The 22,553-nt window shown below is 36.7% G+C and overlaps 1 protein-coding gene across 2 annotated transcripts in view; it reads right to left on the bottom strand.

Moving 5' to 3' along the window:
* Nucleotides 1-22,553, bottom strand: part of KITLG (KIT ligand) — a 91,753-nt gene that overhangs the window by 42,976 nt on the left and 26,224 nt on the right. For both annotated transcript variants that reach the window (XM_011988897.1, XM_011988896.1), the window contains exon 2: nt 11,992-12,105. In XM_011988897.1, coding sequence (XP_011844287.1) covers nt 11,992-12,105 — 114 coding nt within the window. The remainder of the gene's footprint in view (nt 1-11,991; nt 12,106-22,553) is intronic.

Genomic DNA, 22,553 nt, shown 5'->3' on the forward strand with positions numbered 1-22,553 from the left:
GTTATTACTTTCTTGGTTTTCATTGGTTTCTTTCTAATTACATTTGGAAGAGAACTTACAAAGTCAAGTTGTAGATATTTGTGGTCACTTAATAAATTATTGTATTAATATTACTTTCTAAGCATTTATACAGGTTGAGCATCTCTAATCTGAAATCTAAAATAAAGCTGCATACATACAAGCCATGTGATCTTTGACAAAGTCAACAAACATACACAATGGGGAAAGGACTCCCTATTCAATAAATGATGCCGGGATAACTGGCTAGCTAGATGTAGAAGAATGGAACTAGACCCCTACTATTCACCACATACAAAAATTAACTCAAAAGGAATTAAAGATGTAAATGTAAAGCCCCACACTGTAAAAATCCTGGAAGAAAACTTAGTAAACACCATTCTGGACACTGGCCTTCGGAAATAATTTATGACTAAGTCCTCAAAAGCAATTCCAACAGAAACAAAAAATGACAATTGGGGGCTAATTAAACTAAAGAGCTTGTACACAGCAAAAGAAACTATTAACAGAGTAAACAGACAATCTACAGAATGGGGAAAAATATTTGTAAACTATGCATCCAACAAAGATCTAATATCCAGAACCTAAAAGGAACTTAAATAATTCAACAATCAAAAAATAACCCCATAAACAAAAAGTACGCAAAAGACATAGATATTTCTCAAAAGAAGATATGCAAGGGGCCAAGAAATACATGAAAAATTGCTCAACATCACTAATCAATAGAGAAATGCAAATGAAAACCACAATGAGATACCATCTCATATGGGTTAGAATGGCTGTCATGTTGGTGGGAGTGTAAATTAGTTCAACCATTGTGGAAGACAGTGTGGTGATTCCTTAAGGATCTAGAACTAGAAATTCCATTTGACCCAGCAATCCCATTACTGGGTATATACCTAAAGGATTATAAATCATGCCATTATAAAGACACATGTACACGTATGTTTATTGTAGAACTATTCACAATAGCAAAGACTTGGAACCAACCCAAATGTCCATCAGTGATAGACTGGATAAAGAAAATGTGGCACATATACAGCATGGAATAATATGCAGCCATAAAAAAGGATGAGTTCATGTCCTTTGCAGGGACATGGTTGAAGCTGGAAACAATCATTCTCAGCAAACTATCACAAAAGCAGAAAACCAAACACCACATGTTCTCACTCATAAGTGGGAGTTGAACAATGAGAACACACGGACACAGGGAGGGAAATATCACACATCAGGGGGAAGGATAGCACTAGGAGAAATACCTAATGTAGGTGATGGGTTGATGGCTGCAGCAAACCACCATGGCACATGTATACCTATGTAACAAACTGCACGTTCTGCACATGTACTCCAGAACTTAAAATATAATTTTTAAAAATGCCAAAAAACGACAGATGCTGGTGAAGCTGCAGAGAAAAGGGAATGCATATACACTGTTCAGCCACTTCGGAAAGAAGTTGGGGGATTTCTCAAAGAACTCAGAACTACCATTCAACCCAGCAATCCCATTGTTGGGTGTATATCCAAAAGAAGTCCTTCTACCAAATAAACCCATGCATTTGTACGTTCATCACAGTACTATTCACAATAGAAAATCATGGAATCAACCTATGTGCCTATCATGAACTGAATAAAGACAAAGTGATACATATACACCATGGAATACTATGCAGTCACAGAAAAAGAATAAAATCATGTCCTTCGCAGGAATATGGATGCAGCTGGAGGCCATCATTGTTAGTGAATTAACACAGGAATGGAAAATCAAATATTGTATGCTCTCACTTAGAAGTGGGAACTAAACACTGCATACACATGGAAATAAAGATGGCAACAATAGATACCAGGGACAACTAGATAGGAAGAAGGAAGACAGGGTTAAAAAAATTACCTATTAGGTACCATGTTCACTACCCAGGTGATGAGATCAATCATACCCCAAACCTCCACATCACACAATATACCCAAGTAATAAACCTTCAAATGTAGCCCCTGAATCAAAAATAACAGTTGAAAGTATATTAAAAAGAAAAAACCATAAATATTCTAAAATCTGGAAAAAAAAAATGAAATCTGAAACACTTTTGGTCCCAAGCATTTTGGGGAGGAAATATTCAACCCCGTAGTATACTGACTCACCTTCCAGAAAGCACAGATAACCATGCAATAAATTCTGCTTCTCTGATATATATCACAGAGCGAGCCTATGGCCTGGAACTTGGAAAATATTCCTTAGAGGCAGTGAATTTAATGTATGGATTAATAGCACAGGTTCTGGAGACAGACCACTCAGGTTGGATCCTGGCGCTGCAACCTGCTAACTCAGAAGTCTTAGGCAAGTCACTTCATCTACTTTAACCTAATTTTTCACATGTGTCACATGGCAATCATGTAGAATCTAGCTGACAGGTTTATAAGGATTAAATAACTCATGTAAAATACTAAGTGCTTAGTCATGGTATGTGAATGAGTATGAATTTCTATTAATACTAAATGCAAGGGAGTGGGACATTCTAGATAGAGGAAGGGTCCTGTGCAAAGGCAAAGAAATGGGAAAACTCATAATGTATTAGGGAGACCACAAAAGAGATAAGAAATACTCCAGGAAAACTGCATTTGAGAGAGACCCTCCAAATGTTGAGCTAAGGAGGTCAAATGGGAAGTAGTAAAGTACAGTAGGAACAGTTCTACCACCAGAACTCTACAGCAAATCGCTTCTGCTTAGACACATAGCATCATCTCTGTGGAAGTTCTACTCCCTGTCTGTAAAATAAAGAGGGCAAACTAGATAATTTCTATAAATTCAGTCGGGTTTGACTTCCTTATGTAAGTGGTGATGCAACGCTGAACGTGTTTCAGCAAAGGAATATGGTGGTAAAACAGCAAGATTAGTATGGTAAGACAGTTTGGCGCAAAGAGAAAATAGAGACAGACAAAAGATTAGAAGACCACTAGGAATCTGAATATACATTAAATATTTACATGTAAACTAGAAACTAGAAAAGCAGGAGCCAGGTCTAGAGTCCAGGGAGGTATTCCCTGTTGGTAGAGTTAAATGTATAAGTAACCAAGGGTACATATTTTTAAAAACAAATCTGTTCTACTAAAAGAAATTCATGGAAAAGAAAAAAAAATTAACTGACGGAAAATTTTACCAAAGGCTAACTCATTGTAATGAGCTTTGGTTTGGAGTGCAAGGATGTCAATACTATGCCAGATTGTAAATAAGAAACTGCAAAAACAAGTCACTGGATGATGAGCTAACTGTGCTGGTGGGCCCTATTTACTGTCTTCTTTGGATATCCTAAGGATTGACCATGTCCAGTGACACTGGAAAAATATCCACGGGAGAACAGCATTCGGAAATGCTGGAGACTCGGCCAAGAAAAAGTCTTTGCAAGCGAAACTGGCACTGGCTGCATACCGCACCCTGCAGGTATTTGGACTCAGAAGAAAAATAATTCCAAATCAGAACATTTAACTTCTTCTCTAGATGACTGATCTAAAAACCTTTGAATCTCATGGTTCAAGTGTCACTGAGGTCCCTAAATCCCATGAGATCAGCGGCCACTTGGACATTTTGCAAGACCCTTACTTGTTTCGGCTGTCTCTCCCAAGTCCAAGGCAGGAATCAAAATTCAGTAGTGATCTATGACTCCCTTGACACTTTAATAAAATGCTGTGCATATGTCAACTGTTCTGGGGAAAGAGTCCATGATTTTCAGACCTAGCACTGTTTAATAATCATGGCTGTAGAGGAGAAAAGCTCTACACTTCTATCTAAATGTCATCGTTCACTCATATACAGTAGCTTACTATAATGTTAGTTGTTCAGCCTTCAGAAATAACACCGCCCAAAAAAGCTTTTTGCTGTTTTGTTTCTCCTAAAAATTTATCTACTACTAATATTGACTAAAAATCTAACCAACCATGTGTATTACCACACCTGTATAGTTTTCAAGTGTAACTGGACTTTTTAAAAATGGTAACTCAATTCATGATTTTACAAAATTGGCAGGGCACAGTGGTTCATGCCTGTAATCCTACTGCTTTAAGAAGCCAAGGTGACAGGATCAATCAAAGTCAGCAGTTTGAGACCAGACTTGGCAACAAAGTGAGAGTCCATCTCAAGAAAAAAATTTTAAAAATTAGTCAGGTATAGTGGCAACTACTTGAGAGTCTCAGCTACTAGAAAGGCTGAGGCAGGAGGATCACTTGAGCCCAGGAGTTTGAGGCTCCAGTGAGCCATGACTGCACCATTGTACCCCAGACTGGGTGACAGACATCCTGTCTCATAAAAAAAAAAAAAATTAAGATGACAATTTTTGGAGGCTTTTCAAGATCATCTTTCCTCAGTAAAGAATATCTAAACAAAGATAGATAACCATTTTTCCTTTCAAATAGAAGAGATTATAAACTATAATACTTAGGGAGTGTATAATACCTCATGATGATGACATACCTTATGATGATGACCTATCATATGATGACATACCTTATGATGATGATTCCAATTAACTAGTACTAACTGAGCTTCTACAATATGATAGCTTCCTAATCACAGTAAGATAAGGTGACTACTATTCAGGAAATAAAATTCAGTAGGTTACAATGATAATTCATTAATTGTGGTTGAAATTTACATCTGAAACTACTGGGAATGCATTATAAATTCTGAACTGCATTACTGTGCTGCCATGATATGTAGTTAGGGGGTCAAACCTCTACTCAACTATTTCCCAAGTGATAATGATCAGGTTACTAAATACCACTAGATCTCAGCTTTCTAACCAATATACTGGGCCTAAAAACAGTTACCTCATAAGGTTATGAAAAGTAAAGGAGACAATCCATGCAAAGTATTTCTGCATGGTGTCTATGTACTCGTAACTATTGTTTTAAAAAACCAAGGAGCAGGCTGCGCATGGTGGCTGACACCTATAATCCCAAAACTTCAGGAGGCAGAAGTGGGAGGATCTCTTGAGACCAGGAGTTTGAGACCAGCCTGGGCAACACAAAGGGACCCACATCTCCACAAAAGATAAACATAAAAATTCAAGGAGCAGAAGACACATTATCTAAGTAATTTACTCTATAAAGGAAGAACAATGTTTTCCTAACAATAAGACTGATACTCTTAATAATATAGCAATCTATCTAGAGAGTTTTAATACATATTATTTCTAATAGTCCTTTTTTTAAAAAATATAAAATGTCCTTAAATTTTAGCTTTAAATAGACAACAAATTTTTTTGCTGACCACAGGAGCAGAAGTTAAAATGCTAAATATTGCAACCTAATAAAATAAAATTTGAAAACTATCTTTCAAACTATTATTTTTCAAAGGTCAAACAAAATTATGTGAAATCTTCACTATTAATGATATACATAGGTCATTGAAGAAAAGAATTCATCCAGAAATGGGGACATTCAGGGACTCCAATTCTTCACTTTAATGCAGTAGTAATTCTATTTGAGAAATATAATATTTGAAGAGAAAAATAATCAGAATTAATCAAGACTGTCTATTCAAAGTGTGAAAATGTGTTATCTGAGAATATTTTTATAATCTCTTATTATGTTAATCTCCATGAATCATGTATAAATATAGCCAACTTGAATTAACCGCCCACGACAAGACCAGGAAAACAATAGGTTCCTTTGTTCTAATGCTATCTTACTAATTTGTAGACTGACCTTGAAAAGACAGAATAATTCCACCTTTACGAGATGGGGACGGGACCTTAAGAAACGTTTTGAGGAAGATAAGTCATTACCCAATAGAAAGTTAAAGACAAAAACATTTTTTCTCTTTAGCAGCAAAATCATATTGAGTTAAACTGCCTCAAATGAAGAAACAACATCATCACAAACAAAGAGGGTTCATGCCTGTAATCCTACTGCTTTAAGAAGCCAAGGTGACAGGATCACTCAAAGTCAGCAGTTTGAGACCAGACTTGGCAACAAAGTGAGAGTCTATCTCAAGAAAAAAATTTTTAAAATTAGTCAGGTATGGTGGCAACTACTTGGGAGTCTCAGCTACTAGAAAGGCTGAGGCAGGAGGATCACTTGAGCCCAGGAGTTTGAGGCTCCAGTGAGCCATGACTGCACCATTGTACCCCAGACTGGGTGACAGACATCCTGTCTCATAAAAAAAAAAAAAATTAAGATGACAATTTTTGGAGGCTTTTCAAGATCATCTTTCCTCAGTAAAGAATATCTAAACAAAGATAGATAACCATTTTTCCTTTCAAATAGAAGAGATTATAAACTATAATACTTAGGGAGTGTATAATACCTCATGATGATGACATACCTTATGATGATGACCTATCATATGATGACATACCTTATGATGATGATTCCAATTAACTAGTACTAACTGAGCTTCTACAATATGATAGCTTCCTAATCACAGTAAGATAAGGTGACTACTATTCAGGAAATAAAATTCAGTAGGTTACAATGATAATTCATTAATTGTGGTTGAAATTTACATCTGAAACTACTGGGAATGCATTATAAATTCTGAACTGCATTACTGTGCTGCCATGATATGTAGTTAGGGGGTCAAACCTCTACTCAACTATTTCCCAAGTGATAATGATCAGGTTACTAAATACCACTAGATCTCAGCTTTCTAACCAATATACTGGGCCTAAAAACAGTTACCTCATAAGGTTATGAAAAGTAAAGGAGACAATCCATGCAAAGTATTTCTGCATGGTGTCTATGTACTCGTAACTATTGTTTTAAAAAACCAAGGAGCAGGCTGCGCATGGTGGCTGACACCTATAATCCCAAAACTTCAGGAGGCAGAAGTGGGAGGATCTCTTGAGACCAGGAGTTTGAGACCAGCCTGGGCAACACAAAGGGACCCACATCTCCACAAAAGATAAACATAAAAATTCAAGGAGCAGAAGACACATTATCTAAGTAATTTACTCTATAAAGGAAGAACAATGTTTTCCTAACAATAAGACTGATACTCTTAATAATATAGCAATCTATCTAGAGAGTTTTAATACATATTATTTCTAATAGTCCTTTTTTTAAAAAATATAAAATGTCCTTAAATTTTAGCTTTAAATAGACAACAAATTTTTTTGCTGACCACAGGAGCAGAAGTTAAAATGCTAAATATTGCAACCTAATAAAATAAAATTTGAAAACTATCTTTCAAACTATTATTTTTCAAAGGTCAAACAAAATTATGTGAAATCTTCACTATTAATGATATACATAGGTCATTTGAAGAAAAGAATTCATCTAGAAATGGGGACATTCAGGGACTCCAATTCTTCACTTTAATGCAGTAGTAATTCTATTTGAGAAATATAATATTTGAAGAGAAAAATAATCAGAATTAATCAAGACTGTCTATTCAAAGTGTGAAAATGTGTTATCTGAGAATATTTTTATAATCTCTTATTATGTTAATCTCCATGAATCATGTATAAATATAGCCAACTTGAATTAACCGCCCACGACAAGACCAGGAAAACAATAGGTTCCTTTGTTCTAATGCTATCTTACTAATTTGTAGACTGACCTTGAAAAGACAGAATAATTCCACCTTTACGAGATGGGGACGGGACCTTAAGAAACGTTTTGAGGAAGATAAGTCATTACCCAATAGAAAGTTAAAGACAAAAACATTTTTTCTCTTTAGCAGCAAAATCATATTGAGTTAAACTGCCTCAAATGAAGAAACAACATCATCACAAACAAAGAGAAGAGGAGGGAGAATACACAGAGAAAACTAGGTTGAACTCTTTCAATATTTGAATTTCCTTCTTATATGAACAATTACAACTGCTAAAAGCTGCAACCTAACTATCCCATAGATACAAGTCATGAAAGTTTGATTCATCCTCTTCCCAGATACTTGACCCTTTCTTTAGGTAAGTCTGAGTTTGCCATTTAAAACAAGTCTTGCAACACTTTTTTTTAGAAACAAAGCAAAATGTTCTGTAAATAGATGAACTATTATGCTTAGTAAACGTGCCAGAAACATTTCAAATGAAAACCATGGGGACTGTAGGGGCAGTATAAAGTGTTCAAGAAGAAATTTAAAACAATTGACATTAAAGTCATAAATCATGTGCTTCTGTGACATGAGAATCATTTCAAGTAAATAAACTTAAAGTGTGTGGGCACAGTGCAAGTTGCCACCTAATGCAAAGACGGAACTGGTAGGGGCTGCAAAGGAATGATTTCCATTGAAGGAATAACTGTGAGTACAGGCAAAAATCAACTGTCAGGCCACTTCCTTTCCCTCACATAAAATGTAGCAAGGTTATGTCTGCAAAGCAAGTTCCTCTCATCCTATATAACCTCCTTTAGTTGAGTCATTACTGAATTATTCCAAGAGATGCGACCTGAAAAAAAAACATCATTATGGAATAAAATAATTTCAAAGCTGAAAAGGGCCTCCAAATTTCTCTAATTTAGTAGTTCTCATCTTCTTTGGGGCCATAGATTTATCTGAGAAATGATAAAACCTACACACTCTCCTCAGAAATGAACATAAGGCATACAAAGGCAGCACAATTCTGAACTTCATGTGTAAGCATTTGAAGTTTATCAGTCCTAGATTAAGACCTATTGATCATGTCCATGTTCCTCACTTGAAAAACTAGGAAATTGAATGCCAGAAAGATTCAGTGATTTCTCCAAGGCCACACAGCCAAGTAATAGTGGAGCTGGCATTAAAACAACCCAGTAATCCCGACTTCCATCAAGATGCTCTGCCCCAGCATTCTTTAGAGAAAGGCTGTGATTATCTACATCCGTAAATCTCAACAGTCACTCATGTTGCTGCTTGAATAAATGAAATTAATAAGTTAGGATAGGAACACTCCACTTCAAACATTAAAACACACACACACACACACACACACACACAAAAAAAATAAGCACTATTGCCTAAGTAGTCCTGATACTTCTACATAAATAACTTTTATGTAGATGCTTGTTGGAAACATTATGGTTCTTACACCTCATCTCCACAAGTTGAGATTCGGAATAGTGATGCTCTTAGAGCTGCACCTTAAATAACTCCCTGAGAGACTGTGATCTGCTGGTTCTAAAGTAATGACCTACTTTAAACATATTTTGAAGATTTGTATTAATCTGGCATCTTTATAAATCTATACAACACAGATAACTAGTCATAACAGGAGTTGAGATTAAATAAGAGTCAAGACATTTTCATTTCTAAACAATGACAGAAGAGACCATCTAGAGCAATTGCTCTTAAGTCTCCTTTCAGAAATTTGTTAAAAACATAGATGTTTGGATCCCTTTCTCAGACTTATCAAAGCAGTTTCTTGCTGTAGGTCCAGGCACTTGCAATTTTTAAATTATTATTATACTTTAAGGTCTAGGGTACATGTGCACAACGTGCAGGTTTGTTAACAACACGTAGGTATACACACGCCAGGTTGGTTTGCTGCACCCATCAACTCGTCATTTACATTAGGTATTTCTCCTAACGCTATCCCTCCCCCAGCGCCCCACTCCCCAAAAGGTCCCAGTGCGTGATGTTTCCCTCCCTGTGTCCATGTGTTCTCATTGTTCAATTCTCACTTATGAGTGAGAACACGTGGTGCTTGGTTTACTGTTCTTATGATATTTTGCTGAGAATAATTGTTTCCAGCTTCATCCATGTCCCTGCAAAGGACATGAACTCATCCTTTTTATGGCTGCATAGTATTCCATCATATATACGGGCCACATTTTCTTTATCCAGTCTATTACTGATGGACATTTGGGTTGGTTCCAAGTCTTTGCTATTGTGAATACAGGCATAATTTTCATCAGCATGACAGGTGATTGTGATGCTCATTAAAGTGGAGCACATCATTTCTTCTTCACTCACGCAGCAAACATTTAATGAACACCTTCTACTTTGCTGCCCCCACCCTTCTCTTATATCACCATTAAAATTCCCAGACAAATAATTTAGCCAACAACTGACTGAGCCCATTGGGTATTAAGATAACATACATTAAAAAGTAGTTTTGCACCATTACATCTTCAAGGGTCTGTCTTGCTTTGTAGACTTATTCTTTCCTTCATCTTGTCTCTAAATCTTTATCTTCCTTACAGAAAGCTAAGATCATGTGCATGCTTGCTCGACTAGGTCATCTCACACAAGTTTACCATAACATTTTCTGTATTATTCTGCTTAGTCTTGTCAATAGCTTCTAGAATCTGAGAATAATTTATTGATAAATGAATTTAGGCATGGGCATCCGTAGTCAGATGGGAGTTAAGGCAGTAACTGATCTCATGGTGCTTACTACCATCCTACTTCCAGTAATGCCACCTGACACTCATTTCAGCTCTGAACTGAGGCACTTGGTATGCTTCCTCTTCCCTAAGTTCACATAATCATAAAATAGTAACCGTGTCTAACACTTACCAAATATCTACTATGTGTCAGGCACTGTGCTCACTATGGGCTTAGGCTACATTATTACAATTTATTCTCAGATCCCTCTGACATATTATCTCTATTTAACAGATGAAGAAACTGAGGCTCGAAGAGGTCAAGTGCCTTGACTAAAGTCACATAGCCATCACATGTTAAGTCTAGACTAGAACCCAGGTCATGCACAAAAGTTAAATTTTAAACACATACTGTCCTTTTAGTGTTGTTTCTTGGGTCACAAACTAACAAGCAACTCAAGGAAAAAAACATGATCTGTTTTTAAACAGTATGGTTTTTTTTTTTTAAATATGCCCCCCTCACCCCCACCCTATACACAATAGCTACCCAGGTATATGCCAGGCAACTCTTGCATGGCTTTGCTCACAGTTCCCACAAGTAAGACATACTGATACATCTGCTGCTGCTGTATGGGAGAATGCTTTTAAACCTTAACTCTCTGGGTCCTAAGGAATTTGTATAAACTGTGTCTGTAGGTTTCTACTTCTATATTGAGGCTAAGCTAGCAAGACTTCAACAGTGGCCTTAAACTTCTGTTTTGAAGTTCTATTATAAACCCAAAATAAAACATATACACCGGAAAATATGTATCAAGAAGAGGGAAGATAAATAGAGCCCCTTCTACTCCTTATCCTATTACCCCAACAAATAAACTTTTCATCCCTTTCTCTACATCACAACCCTCATTTCTTACCTATTCTCACATCACCTCGGTTCTCCAGTGAGTATTTAAATAACCAGGAATTTAAAAAAATTGCTTCTCAAGCTTTGTTCATCCTGAAATCATACATGGTTCAAACAAGCATGTAAGATCTCCCCTAGATCGCGAGGGTTGGGAAGGATGCATTCCAGACGTGTTATGCCCTCTCTGTGGCTTGATCTTGAGAGAAAGCACCTGGAAAAGCATAGCATGGAGCTGGCAGTGACTTAGGGGCAGCAATGCAAATGGCTTTCGCTGAGGGAAGAGTTCAATGTCACAAACCAGGGAGATGAGTCCCTTCAGCATGTGGGCAATGAATCACCTCTCTATGTTCCCTGAAGAAGCAAACGCCCACTGACATGTGACAGGGTCTTCATACTGATGGAATGGGGAGAATAGCCATTTCAGGTTTCCTTTCGTTAGGCTTTTTAGAGAAGAGTAGGAAGACATGTGAAGGGGAAATAGAACATGCTGGAGAACCCACTGGAGAGATTATGGGGAACAAGCCGGGGCAAGCCCATCAGCACACAGCGAACTCTCCAAGGTCCTTCACTGCCTATGAAGGAGGGCGAGAAGACCAGCAAATAAGCAGTCACAGCAGCGGTGTGCAACTAGCCAGTTTTACCAACAAAGTATCCATGACCTTAAATATCTCACTACCTGCTTTCTATAAACCCTTTATAGTAACCCAATGATTCCTTTCCCCACCTTAGGAAAACAGTACTTTGGGGCAAGAAAAATCTAAATCTTTGATCAACAAGCACAGGAAAAAGAGCCACAGCTCTTTTTTACACGGCACTTTAAAGCATTCCTTACTCACCAATTTAGTGACGTCTTTTACATTATTAGTCACACGATTCCTGCAGATCCCTTCAGTTTTGACGAGAGGATTAAATAGGAGCAGTTGGAGATAAATGCAAGTGAGAATCCAAGTCTAAATGAAAACAGAAAAATTGCTTGATGATCATCAGTTAAAATCTGTAATCATTCAAACTTTTAACATTTAATGCCTTGATGCACAAAAAGGCCAGTCTAATATATATATGTGTGTTATTGGCTTAAATGCAATTAAATATTACACATTCAAGCTATGTTCACCAAAGTTTTAAAAAGCTTTTAGTTAAAATCCATTTTGAATTATTCTCTCAATGACAATATTGTTAACTTTTGTCAAAAACTTTCTTCAGCCAATTTCCCAATGGCAATTAGGAATAAACTTGTAACAGCATGTTAAAGACTTAGCCTTTGGGGTGTCTTCTAAAAGCTAGAGAATGCATAAAATGTATCCCTTATGGCACCAAAAGAAACATCTTATTTCTACTTTAAATGTAGACCGCTTGGCAAGTAGCAGTATAACCCCTGAGCAGTGCTTTAATTCAATAATCTACAAGAGTACACCAAGTTAAAGTGACAGAGATGTGTATTTTTAGACCTAAGACAGAATTCCACTTCATTTGTGAGACATCAAAAGAATATTTTGAAACACAGCTTTTTAGTCACTTAAGGAAAATATTTCCTTAGCCAATAGGAAGGCATTCTTGAACCCTAGCAGAAAGTAATCTGTCTTCTCTCTCTCTCTCAAACACACATAACCTACACATCGGCTTGAAAACAACATTTTCTATCATGTATTATAGTTGTTTTAATGCATGACTTATTATTCCTTATTACACTATAGAGTTTCAAGGACTTGTGCATCTGATTTATCTTTGTAGTATCTTCACAACACATAACACAGTATCTTGCATATAAAAAGCCCTTAATAAATATTTGCTGGGTGAATCAGTGGTCAAGGTAAAAATATATTCTGATGCTCAAATTCAATAACCATTTATTAAACATGTATTATGCTGCAGGAACAGTGCCAGTCACTAGGGTAACAAAGATGATGAAGATGCCCTTGAAACTCAGGGGCAGGTAAATAAATAACACCCACACCTTGTGATAAACACTTTGGGAACACAGAGGAGGAAGCAATTAATCAATTAACCTTAAGGGGGAGAACCAGTTGCAGGAAGACAGTGCCAAGAAAAGCCAGAGAGAAAATGTGACTATGGCCGGATTTAGGAGGACAAGGAGGATTTGCAAGGGCTGACAAAAAAAAAGATGAGCGTTCCAGGAAAAATAAACAACATGACAAAACCATGCAGATGTGAAGACATCTTAAAATATGTGTGAATTCTTTTATGAGATACCATTCTTCTGTAAAATCTTAAAATTACACAAGAGTCCAGATGCACATGACTAGAAATCTTCTCTATTTACATAGCTGCCATATTTAAAAGGAACTGGATTATTATTTTCAATTAATATCTGCATGCTAACTAGATATTATACTAGAACAAATAATGATTATTATTTGCTAAAATTTCTAAAACTACAATGCTAATTACATGGATAAAGTGGTTTGTATTCAAAATTAAAATCCTTTTATTCCCTTACCACCATGGTCTATTTTAGCAGTAATCCTGCATAATTTAATTTAAGGCTACTTTGAGCACTGTGGGGTCACACTCTTCATAGTATCATCTTTCTTGGACCACAGCGAAGACTAAGTTGTAAAAATTATTTCTGTCTGAGGATTCTTCTTTTTGGACAACCCCTACATACAAATGCTCCATTAATAACACAATCTTCCTTCACATGTGTAAATATAATTTATTAAACTCAGCTTTCTTTTATATTGTCATTGCTAAGACATAACCTCCCTGGAAATAAACTTCTCTAAGCCCCTCTTTCCTGATGTGATTTGGGAACTTTCTCTAAGACATCTCTGTAATGGACCAATCTCAGAAATGACCATAATCACATCCTTGGCTCAAAGAAATTTAACGGCAGAAATTCTGTTACTGGTGTTCGCAATCCTTTACTCCTGGCCTTGAATAAATACTAAAGAAACATTTATTCATTCATTCATCTAACAAGTATTTATTGAGCATCTGGTGTATACCAGGCATTGTGCTAGGTGCTAGGCCTATATAATGAACAAAAAAAACCTGCCCTCATAAGGCTTAATCAACAAACATAAGTAACTAGGTTATACAGTATGTCAAAAGGTGTCAAAAGCTATGGAAAAAAAAAAAAGATTAGAGCAAGGTTAAGGGGATTGGAATCATAATGTCTACTCTGTCTTACTGGTGATCTTGGGTTCAGAGTGACAATCACAGTCATGAGTCACAGGAGGCTTTGCTCAGCACCATGTGTACTACTGAGTTTCAAGAAAGGTTAGGTCAGCCGGTTGTGGTGGCTCATGACTATAATCCCAGCACTTTAGGAGGCCGAGGTGGGTGGATCACGAGGTCAGGAGATCGAGACCAGTCTGGCCAACATGGTGAATCCCTGTCTCTACTGAAAATACAAAAATTAGCTGGGTGTGGCAGTGCGCGCCTGTAACCCCAGCTACTGGGGAGGCTGAGGCAGCAGAATTGTTTTAACCCATGAGGCAGAGGTTGCAATGAGCCAAGATCGTGCCGCTGCACTCCAGCCTGGAGACAAAAGCTAGACTCCATTTCAAAGAAAGACAGACAGACAGACAGACAGAAAGGAAGGAAGAAGGAAGGAAGAAACAAAGAAAGGAAAGAAAGAAGGAAGGAAGGAAGGAAGGAAGGAAGGAAGGAAGGAAGGAAGAAAGGAAGGAAGGAAGGAAGAAAGGAAGAAAGGAAGAAAGAAGAAAAGAAGGAAAGAAGGAAAGAAGGAAAGAAGGAAAGAAAGAAAGAAGAAAGGAAGAAAGAAGAAAGAAGGAAAGGAAGAAAGAAATAAAGAAAGGAAGAAGGAAAGAAGGAAAGAAAGAAAGAAAGGAAAGAAAGAAAGAAGGAAAGAAAGAAAGAAAGAAAGAAAGAGAAAGAAAGAAGGAAAGAAAGGAAGGAAGGAAGGAAGGAAGGAAGAAAGAAAGGAAAAGAAAGAAAGAAAGAAAGAAAGAACGAAAGAAAGAAAGAAAGAAAGAAAGAAAGAAAGAGAGAGAAAGAAAGAAAGAAAGAAAGAAAGAGTTAGGTAACAAAAGAGTACATACAGCACCAGCAGAGTCAACTCCCAGGCCATCTCTAATATTAGGAAGTCACTGAACACTCAGGATATGTGTGGCAATGATAGGTGATGCTGGGTAGGTGATTCCTTCTCCTTATACCTTGCTAGCTGAGCAGTTTTTTAGGGATACAGCATGAACTTCTATTCATTTTTCTAGAGCAGCTATCCCCACCAGTACCAGTCTCAACAATAAAATATTAATACATACCAGTGCATGATATATGCTTGTAATAAAGCACACATCAGTGCTTGCTACCTAGTAACTTCAGCTGAGTTCTCTTGGAGGAAGTATAGATGAACACCTAAAAGTTTCTTGAGTCCTTGTTGAAAGAAGACTTAGAGGGAGGGTCAAATCACCAGGCATTTCTGAGTCTAGAGAAGAGCCACAGAACTAACTGTACTCTTTTCTTTCCAAAGATTGCAGTATGTATGGAAACAGCTTGGAATTTTTAACAGGGTAATATTGACAAGTGTCTCATTAAGAAGACAACATTTCACCAAAGATTGGACAAAGCTAAGGCAGTGGTCCACGCAGACATCTGTGGGAAGAGTACGGCATACAGAGAGAAAAGCTGGTGCCAAGGTCCTAAGGTCTATTTAAGACATCTGTTATTTAAGACATAGCAAGAGTAAATCAGGGAGCAGTAGAGGATGATGATGTCAGAGAGACAATGGAGAGGCCAGCTTATGTAGGGCTTATTGAAGCCCATTGCCCAGACGTTGACTCTTACTTGAATAAAATAGGATTCACTGCAAGAATTTGAGCAGAGGCAGGATATAAATATACTTCAGAATAAAAATAAATTAATTAAATAAGATCAGTCTGATTGTTATAATAAAAATAGACTTTAGGGTGACAACAGGTAGAAAATGAAACAGACAAGTTGGGAAGTTGTTGCTGTAATCCAATCAAGAAAGGGTTATAGTAATACATTGACTGAAAGTGGTTAGATTCTGGACATCTTCCTAAGGCTGAACCATGAGAATTTCCTGACAGAGTAAGATTTGAGAGAAAGAGTCAAAGATGACTATAAGAATTTTGGTATGAACTACTGGCAAGATGGTGTTGCCATCAACTGATATGGGGAACACTGGGGATAGAGAAGGTTTGGGGGGCAGATCAGGAGTTAAATTTTGAGTATGTTAAGTTTAAGATGTCTTTGAAGTATTCTAGTGATAATGCCAGGTCAAGATATTTAAATCTGGACTTAGGAGGGAAGCTTGGGCTGCAGATATAAATATGATAGCCTTCCATATATAAATGGGGTGTTAAGCAAATGAGTGGATGAGATCACCAAGGAAGTGAGTAAAAGTACAAAAAAGAACAAAGAACTGAGCATGCTATGGTGTTCTAACCTTAAGGGATCTGACAGAAGAGTTAGAACCCACAAAAGAGTCCAAGAGAGCAAAACAAAAAGATTATGGAAGAAAGTCAAGACTTTAAAAAAGTACTTTAAGGAAACGAAGGTCAAACTATGTCAAATGCTGGTTATAGGTCGAGTAAGACAAGGACTGAGAACTGACTACTGGTTTGGCAACATTAAGGTCACTGGTGATATTAACAAGAGCACTTTTATTGAAGTGGTACGGGAAAAAGCCAGTCTACGGTGGGTTTAAGAAAGTAAGAGACGAGACTAACCAGAAACAATGAGTATGAACAGTTGTTTTGAAGTTTTCTTTCAAAGGAGAGCAACTGGATAAACAAACACATAAATAAAACCAAGATGGGGAAGTAGCTGGCAAGAAATTGGGGGTGAAGAGAGTTTTCTTTGTAAGAAGGTTGAAACATCAGAATGTGTATATGCCTATGGGAATGATCCAATAGGAGGAAGCAATTGGCAATATAGGTCAGAAGAGAGGGAACTGCTTGGGCAACAGCCTTGAGCAGGAAAGAAGGGGTGAGATTCAGTTCTCAAGTAGAAAGTGTGGCTTTAAATAGGAGTATAAGTAGTTCAATTCTATCAGGCAGAGTACTGGAATGTAAATGCAGATGCTGGTGGTGTTTTGGGAACAATTCCATGAACAGAGCTAAAAGTTACTGAACATTTACTATATACCAAGCATCTTGGATATCTAATAACGAAAAAACAGTAACTTTCATATGTCCTAATTTTAAAGATGAAGGAGTTGAGGTATAGGGACATTTGGTGACTTCTGAGTGGTGAAATCAGTAAGCCCAGGTCTGTCCAATTCTAACTCCTGTCCTTTTAGCCCCTCTACACTGTCCCAGAACTCCCGCAAATCTGTTAGATGATTTGTGAGAACTGTGATGTGATAGCAAATCTCTAAAACTTTAATAATTTTGCAAATATCAAGCATATGGAGACAAGTCTGTTCCACATTCCATGCCACAGCTGAATATTCTACATTATTCAAACCATCATTTTTAATATATGTCATTTGATAGTTCCTTAAAATACATCAACACAGACTGCTATAATAATTGAAGAATGATTTGATCTGGGCAATATATTTTTTGTATCAGTTAAATTGAAATAGCTTACAAAGATATGGTTTTGTTCATTTTATAAAAATCTACTGGGTAAATGCTAAAATTACATCTATGTTGGCTTATGAACATTCAAATATCTCTGAAAAACCTATATTTCTTAAAGCCCTTTATTTTAAAGCCATTATAAATAAATTCATACTGTAATTTAATTTTGCAGATACTTTGCTACCATTTAAACTACCTACCTTTCATAAAATTAAAGAATTCATTCTGGCATAGCTAAACATTAGGACAGGGGGATAATCAAGTTAGAAATACTGAGGTTTTTGCGAAGCAAGGATGACACCTCCTTCATCAGTATACTCAGGAGAGAGCTGAACTGCAGAGCTTACTTCTTTATATAAAAAAGAAATTTTTCAGTATTAATTTTTCTACACAGAAGTCTTTCTAATATTGTACACACACTTCGATTTCTTAAACAGTGAATTGAAATATTAAACTTTGCTTTTCTTTGACGGTTCAGGGTCATCAAATAAAAGGAAGACTTTCAAAGTATCTCACTTAGGTAGTTGTAACTTCCCTTCTCCAAGAGTTTCCAAATTACTGTACTTGTTTGTATAACTTTTAAACATTTAGGTTTCACTTGTTTGTTCCTTAGTTTTCCTGTTTCCCCCAGACTGTCATGTCATTACTTGCAATACATTTTTACCACTAACATGCCTATTTCCAGTCTCCTGCACTCTTGATGATGAGCACAACGCATGTCCCATATGGGAGCTTACAGCAGGAAGTATAATGGTCCCAAAGATGTCCATGTTCTAATTCTTGGAACTTGTGAATATATCATCACATATGGCAAAATGGACTTTCCAGACATGATTACGTTAAGAACTAGAGATGAAGAGACTATCCTAGATTCCCTGGGTCTAATCTAATCCCCACGGTCCTTAAAAATGGAGACTATTTTCCAGCTCTGTTCAGAGACAGGCGCAATGATGGAAGAACAGTCAAGTAAATGTGACATGAAAAGGACTCAACATGTCCTTGCTGGCATTGAAAATAGAGAGAAGGGACCAGGAGTCAAGGAATGTAGGAAGCTTCTAGAAGCTGGAAAAGAGAAAGAAACAGATTCTCCCCTAGAGTCTTTGGAAAGCAACACACAGTCTAATTGATACTTTGATTTAAGTGAGCCCTATTTTGAACATTTGATCTTTAAAATTATAATATTATTTATATATATATATATATATATATATTTTTTTGATGGAGTCTCTCTCTCTCTGTTGCCCAGGCTGGAGTGTAGTGATGTGGTCTTGGTTCACTGCAACCTCCGCCTCCGAGGTTCAAGTGATTCTCCTGCCTCAGCCTCCCGAGTAGCTGGGATTAAAGGTTCCTGCCACCACGGCCAGCCTTTTTTTTTTTCGTATTTTTGGTAGAGACAGAGTTTCACCATGTTGGCCAGGCTGGTCTTGAACTCCTGAGCCCAGGTAATCCACTTGCTTTAGCCTCCCAAAGTGTTGGGATTACAGGCGTGAGCCACTACACCCAGTCAGTCAATAAATTTGTGGCAATTTATTACAGCAGCAACAGAAAAATAAAACACAGCTCAATTGAAATACTTTTGGAATGAATGAATGAATGAATGAATGAATGAATGGTGCAGTGTAGTGATGGTCAAGCTATTCCAGATGAGGAAAGTGAACTGCCTCTGCCAGAATTCTTGGCCCCCCACCCTTTATTTTAAGCAGAGTAGCTCAGCTTTTTCTTTTTTTTTTTTTTTTTTTAATTTGTTCATGCCTCTTAGAAAGATTCTGTTTAAACAAAGGTTTCCAAGGACCAAGAAGAAATTAGGAAAAAAACAAAACAAAACAAAACAAAAAAACGCTTTTGGAAACCATGGGCAGAATATGGATCCAGAAAACCTCTCAGTCCCTTCCCATGTGACTTCAAACAAGTCAGCTAATCCCCCTGAGTATCCATTTATCAGTCTGTAAAACGAGAATGAAAATAATTTTTGTCTTACCCATTTCATGAACTAGTAGTAAGAATCAAATGAGAAACTATTCAAACTGCGGATGCTATGCAATTATTTGTTGTGTGGTTTATGGGCTTTGCATTGGCTAGGAAACCAGGAAACAAGTACTTCAAAAATGTTTGAGTAAAACTTTCTGAGAAAAGACTTTATAGAGTAAATCTCCCATGAACAAAGAGTATGACCTTTAGCACATGAATATTTTCACACTGACTTTGAGTTCACACACCTTTTTCATTTATTTCTTAGTTCTGAACTGTGTTTAGAGTAGCTTCAGTTACCACACAATTGACTTCCAATTAAATGAGGTGTTCTAATATATCAACAAAATATTTATCTTTGTTTTCTCTTCCTCTTATTCCAATTTCTGGAAACTCTGAGGGGATAGGGTACCTAAATGTGTGGGTGTGCACACACGCTCACACACACCCTAATGGGGATATACTCCTGAAGCAAAATGTCCCTGTGTTTGTGACTTCTGCTCTAAAATGTATCTTTTCAGTTTGGGTAATCATCTGTTTTTTTTTTTTTTTTTTTTTTTCCTGTTAACATTCTCTGCAGCTGTATATGACATTTTTCTTTGCTACTTTGTTTAATCATTGTACAACTTTTCTCTCTAGGTCAAGCTCATTGTGTGATAACCTCTCATTTCTGGATAGTCTTTCATTGTATAGACACATATTGTCGTGGGTAGTTCTCGTTTTTTTTTAGAAACATGCATCAAAATTGTCCCCCGTGTATTCCCCCACAACACACAAAATTCCAATAATCCTTTCATTGCTAAATGTTGCCTTCAAATTATTTACATGATTAGGAAAAAAAATAATGAGAAATCTGTGTGCACTGTTACAACCAAGGCATGCAGTAGAAACAGTTCTGGTAGAGAGAAGTAATACTGACTAAAATTTATGTTGACATCAATGACAGATGTGGCAGGTCCTTTTCTGGGAGCAGGTTTTAACAGTAGCAGATAGTACTAGAATAGCACTTTAAAGAAGTCTGGGGTGGGAGGAATTTACAAGAAGATGAGGCTGAAGACCTCAAAGGCAAAGGTCTTGCTCAATTTTCATTTTCGTTGAGAACAAACATCAGCAGACTCCAGTGGGCTATTCACCCAATAATCAATCCCTCCTGAACACAGAGCTTTCCTTACAGTAAAAAGCCATATGCCAGGAAAAGAAGCTACAAAATCCCCAAACGAAATAATGGACTTAATCTGAACGGGTGTTGCAACACATAAGTCACACTGCAGATTCCTTTTCTTCAGTAGAAATTAAAATGCATGCAGCCTAAGAACATCAGGAGGACATATGCTGTTCAAGAAACCAGCAGATACCAATCTTCTAAACTTGGAAAAAAAAAAACACAGGAAAAAAAGCCTTTCTCTCTCTATGAATATGAGAAGTGATTTTTTAAAATATGCATTGTCAGGGTCCACATTACAGACTTCACAAAGTCAAAAAGAGAGTGAAGTGTTTGTGTAGCTCATTTTCTTTATGCACAGACCTAAGAAATGGTATTAGAGCTGCCCTGAACAAAACAGCAGCTGCTGCCAAAAACAACATTCATCTTCTCTTTAATCTTGCATACCAGCTATTGAAGCAGGCAGTTCCCTTGTAGCCCAAATGTATTTTGGAAGAGAGCCAATTGGCTCAACTACCCAAAGACAGGAAAGCCAGTTACCAAGATACAGGTATGGTAATTAGTCCTGAGTTCAGGTCTTCTTAACTCATATGAACCATATCTTCCAAAAATAATCTATGTAAACCAACAACAGGATCCTCATTTGGTGAATAACCATTCAGTTCTATATGACTTCTTTTTTCAGATCTTTTTAATTGCTTAAAGATTTATCTTAAATATTGTAAGGAAAATACCTAATCATCTTACATTGACTGAAATTCTTCTCTAAGCACTGTTCAGTAATCTCAAAGGGACAAATGAAACATTTAGTAGATTTTATAGTTTTTGAAACTTAACTACTATCAATAAAGCAGATGTTACCAGAGTAACTAATTGAAACTCAGACCAACTTGGAACCAAATTGGTGGGTGCCAAAATCTTGTAAAGATACTCTTCTAACTTCCCTCCACAAAAATCCTTTTGTGAAGAAGCAAACTAAAAATGTTTTAAAATATGGGTGATTATTAAAATATGTAATGAATATGCTCTTATAACAAAAAACTGAACATCCTAGAAAGAAATTGCTTAATATAAAAAGGCAGACAATGTAATATAATATGACAATTTAATGTAATAAAGGAATTTAAAGATTTCAAGGTACTCAATATATGAGAAAAATTTGGGGAAATTCACCCTTTAATAATCAGTCCTTGTTCTAGATGTAAATGCCACTTAAAGGGGAAATAACTCAAAATATATTGACTCCTAAGGGCTGCACATAGGACAAGCAGTTTGCAGATATTATTTCCTATAATCCTCCCATCAACCAGGTAGATATTATTACCCTATTCTGCAGGTGAGCAAAACACAATTTGGAGAGATTAGGTAACTTCCTCACAGCCACTTTGCTAGGAAATTGCTGGATTGGATATAAACCAAAACCTACACTAGCTATGCTGGAAAGAAAAATACTGGGCCAGTTAGATAATAAAACTGACTTCATTTATATTTAATGAATAACTAAATTTTATTTAAAAGGGTCATATTGCAGAAGGCATATAGGTCTCTTTAACTCAACCAGTTTCAAACTGAAACTACATGTCAAGTTATTACTAGGTTGAATAAAGTCAGCAGGTAAATCACGTTACACTTATCTATAGCTTAAACAAAAATTTACATAGCTAGAGGGAGGAGAGAAACCCAAAAAATAAAGCGAAAAGTTGTTTCTTCTTATAAAAACAAAATTGGGTGC

This window comes from Mandrillus leucophaeus, unplaced genomic scaffold (genome assembly GCF_000951045.1).
Source record: "Mandrillus leucophaeus isolate KB7577 unplaced genomic scaffold, Mleu.le_1.0 Scaffold340, whole genome shotgun sequence".
NCBI lineage: Eukaryota > Metazoa > Chordata > Mammalia > Primates > Cercopithecidae > Mandrillus > Mandrillus leucophaeus.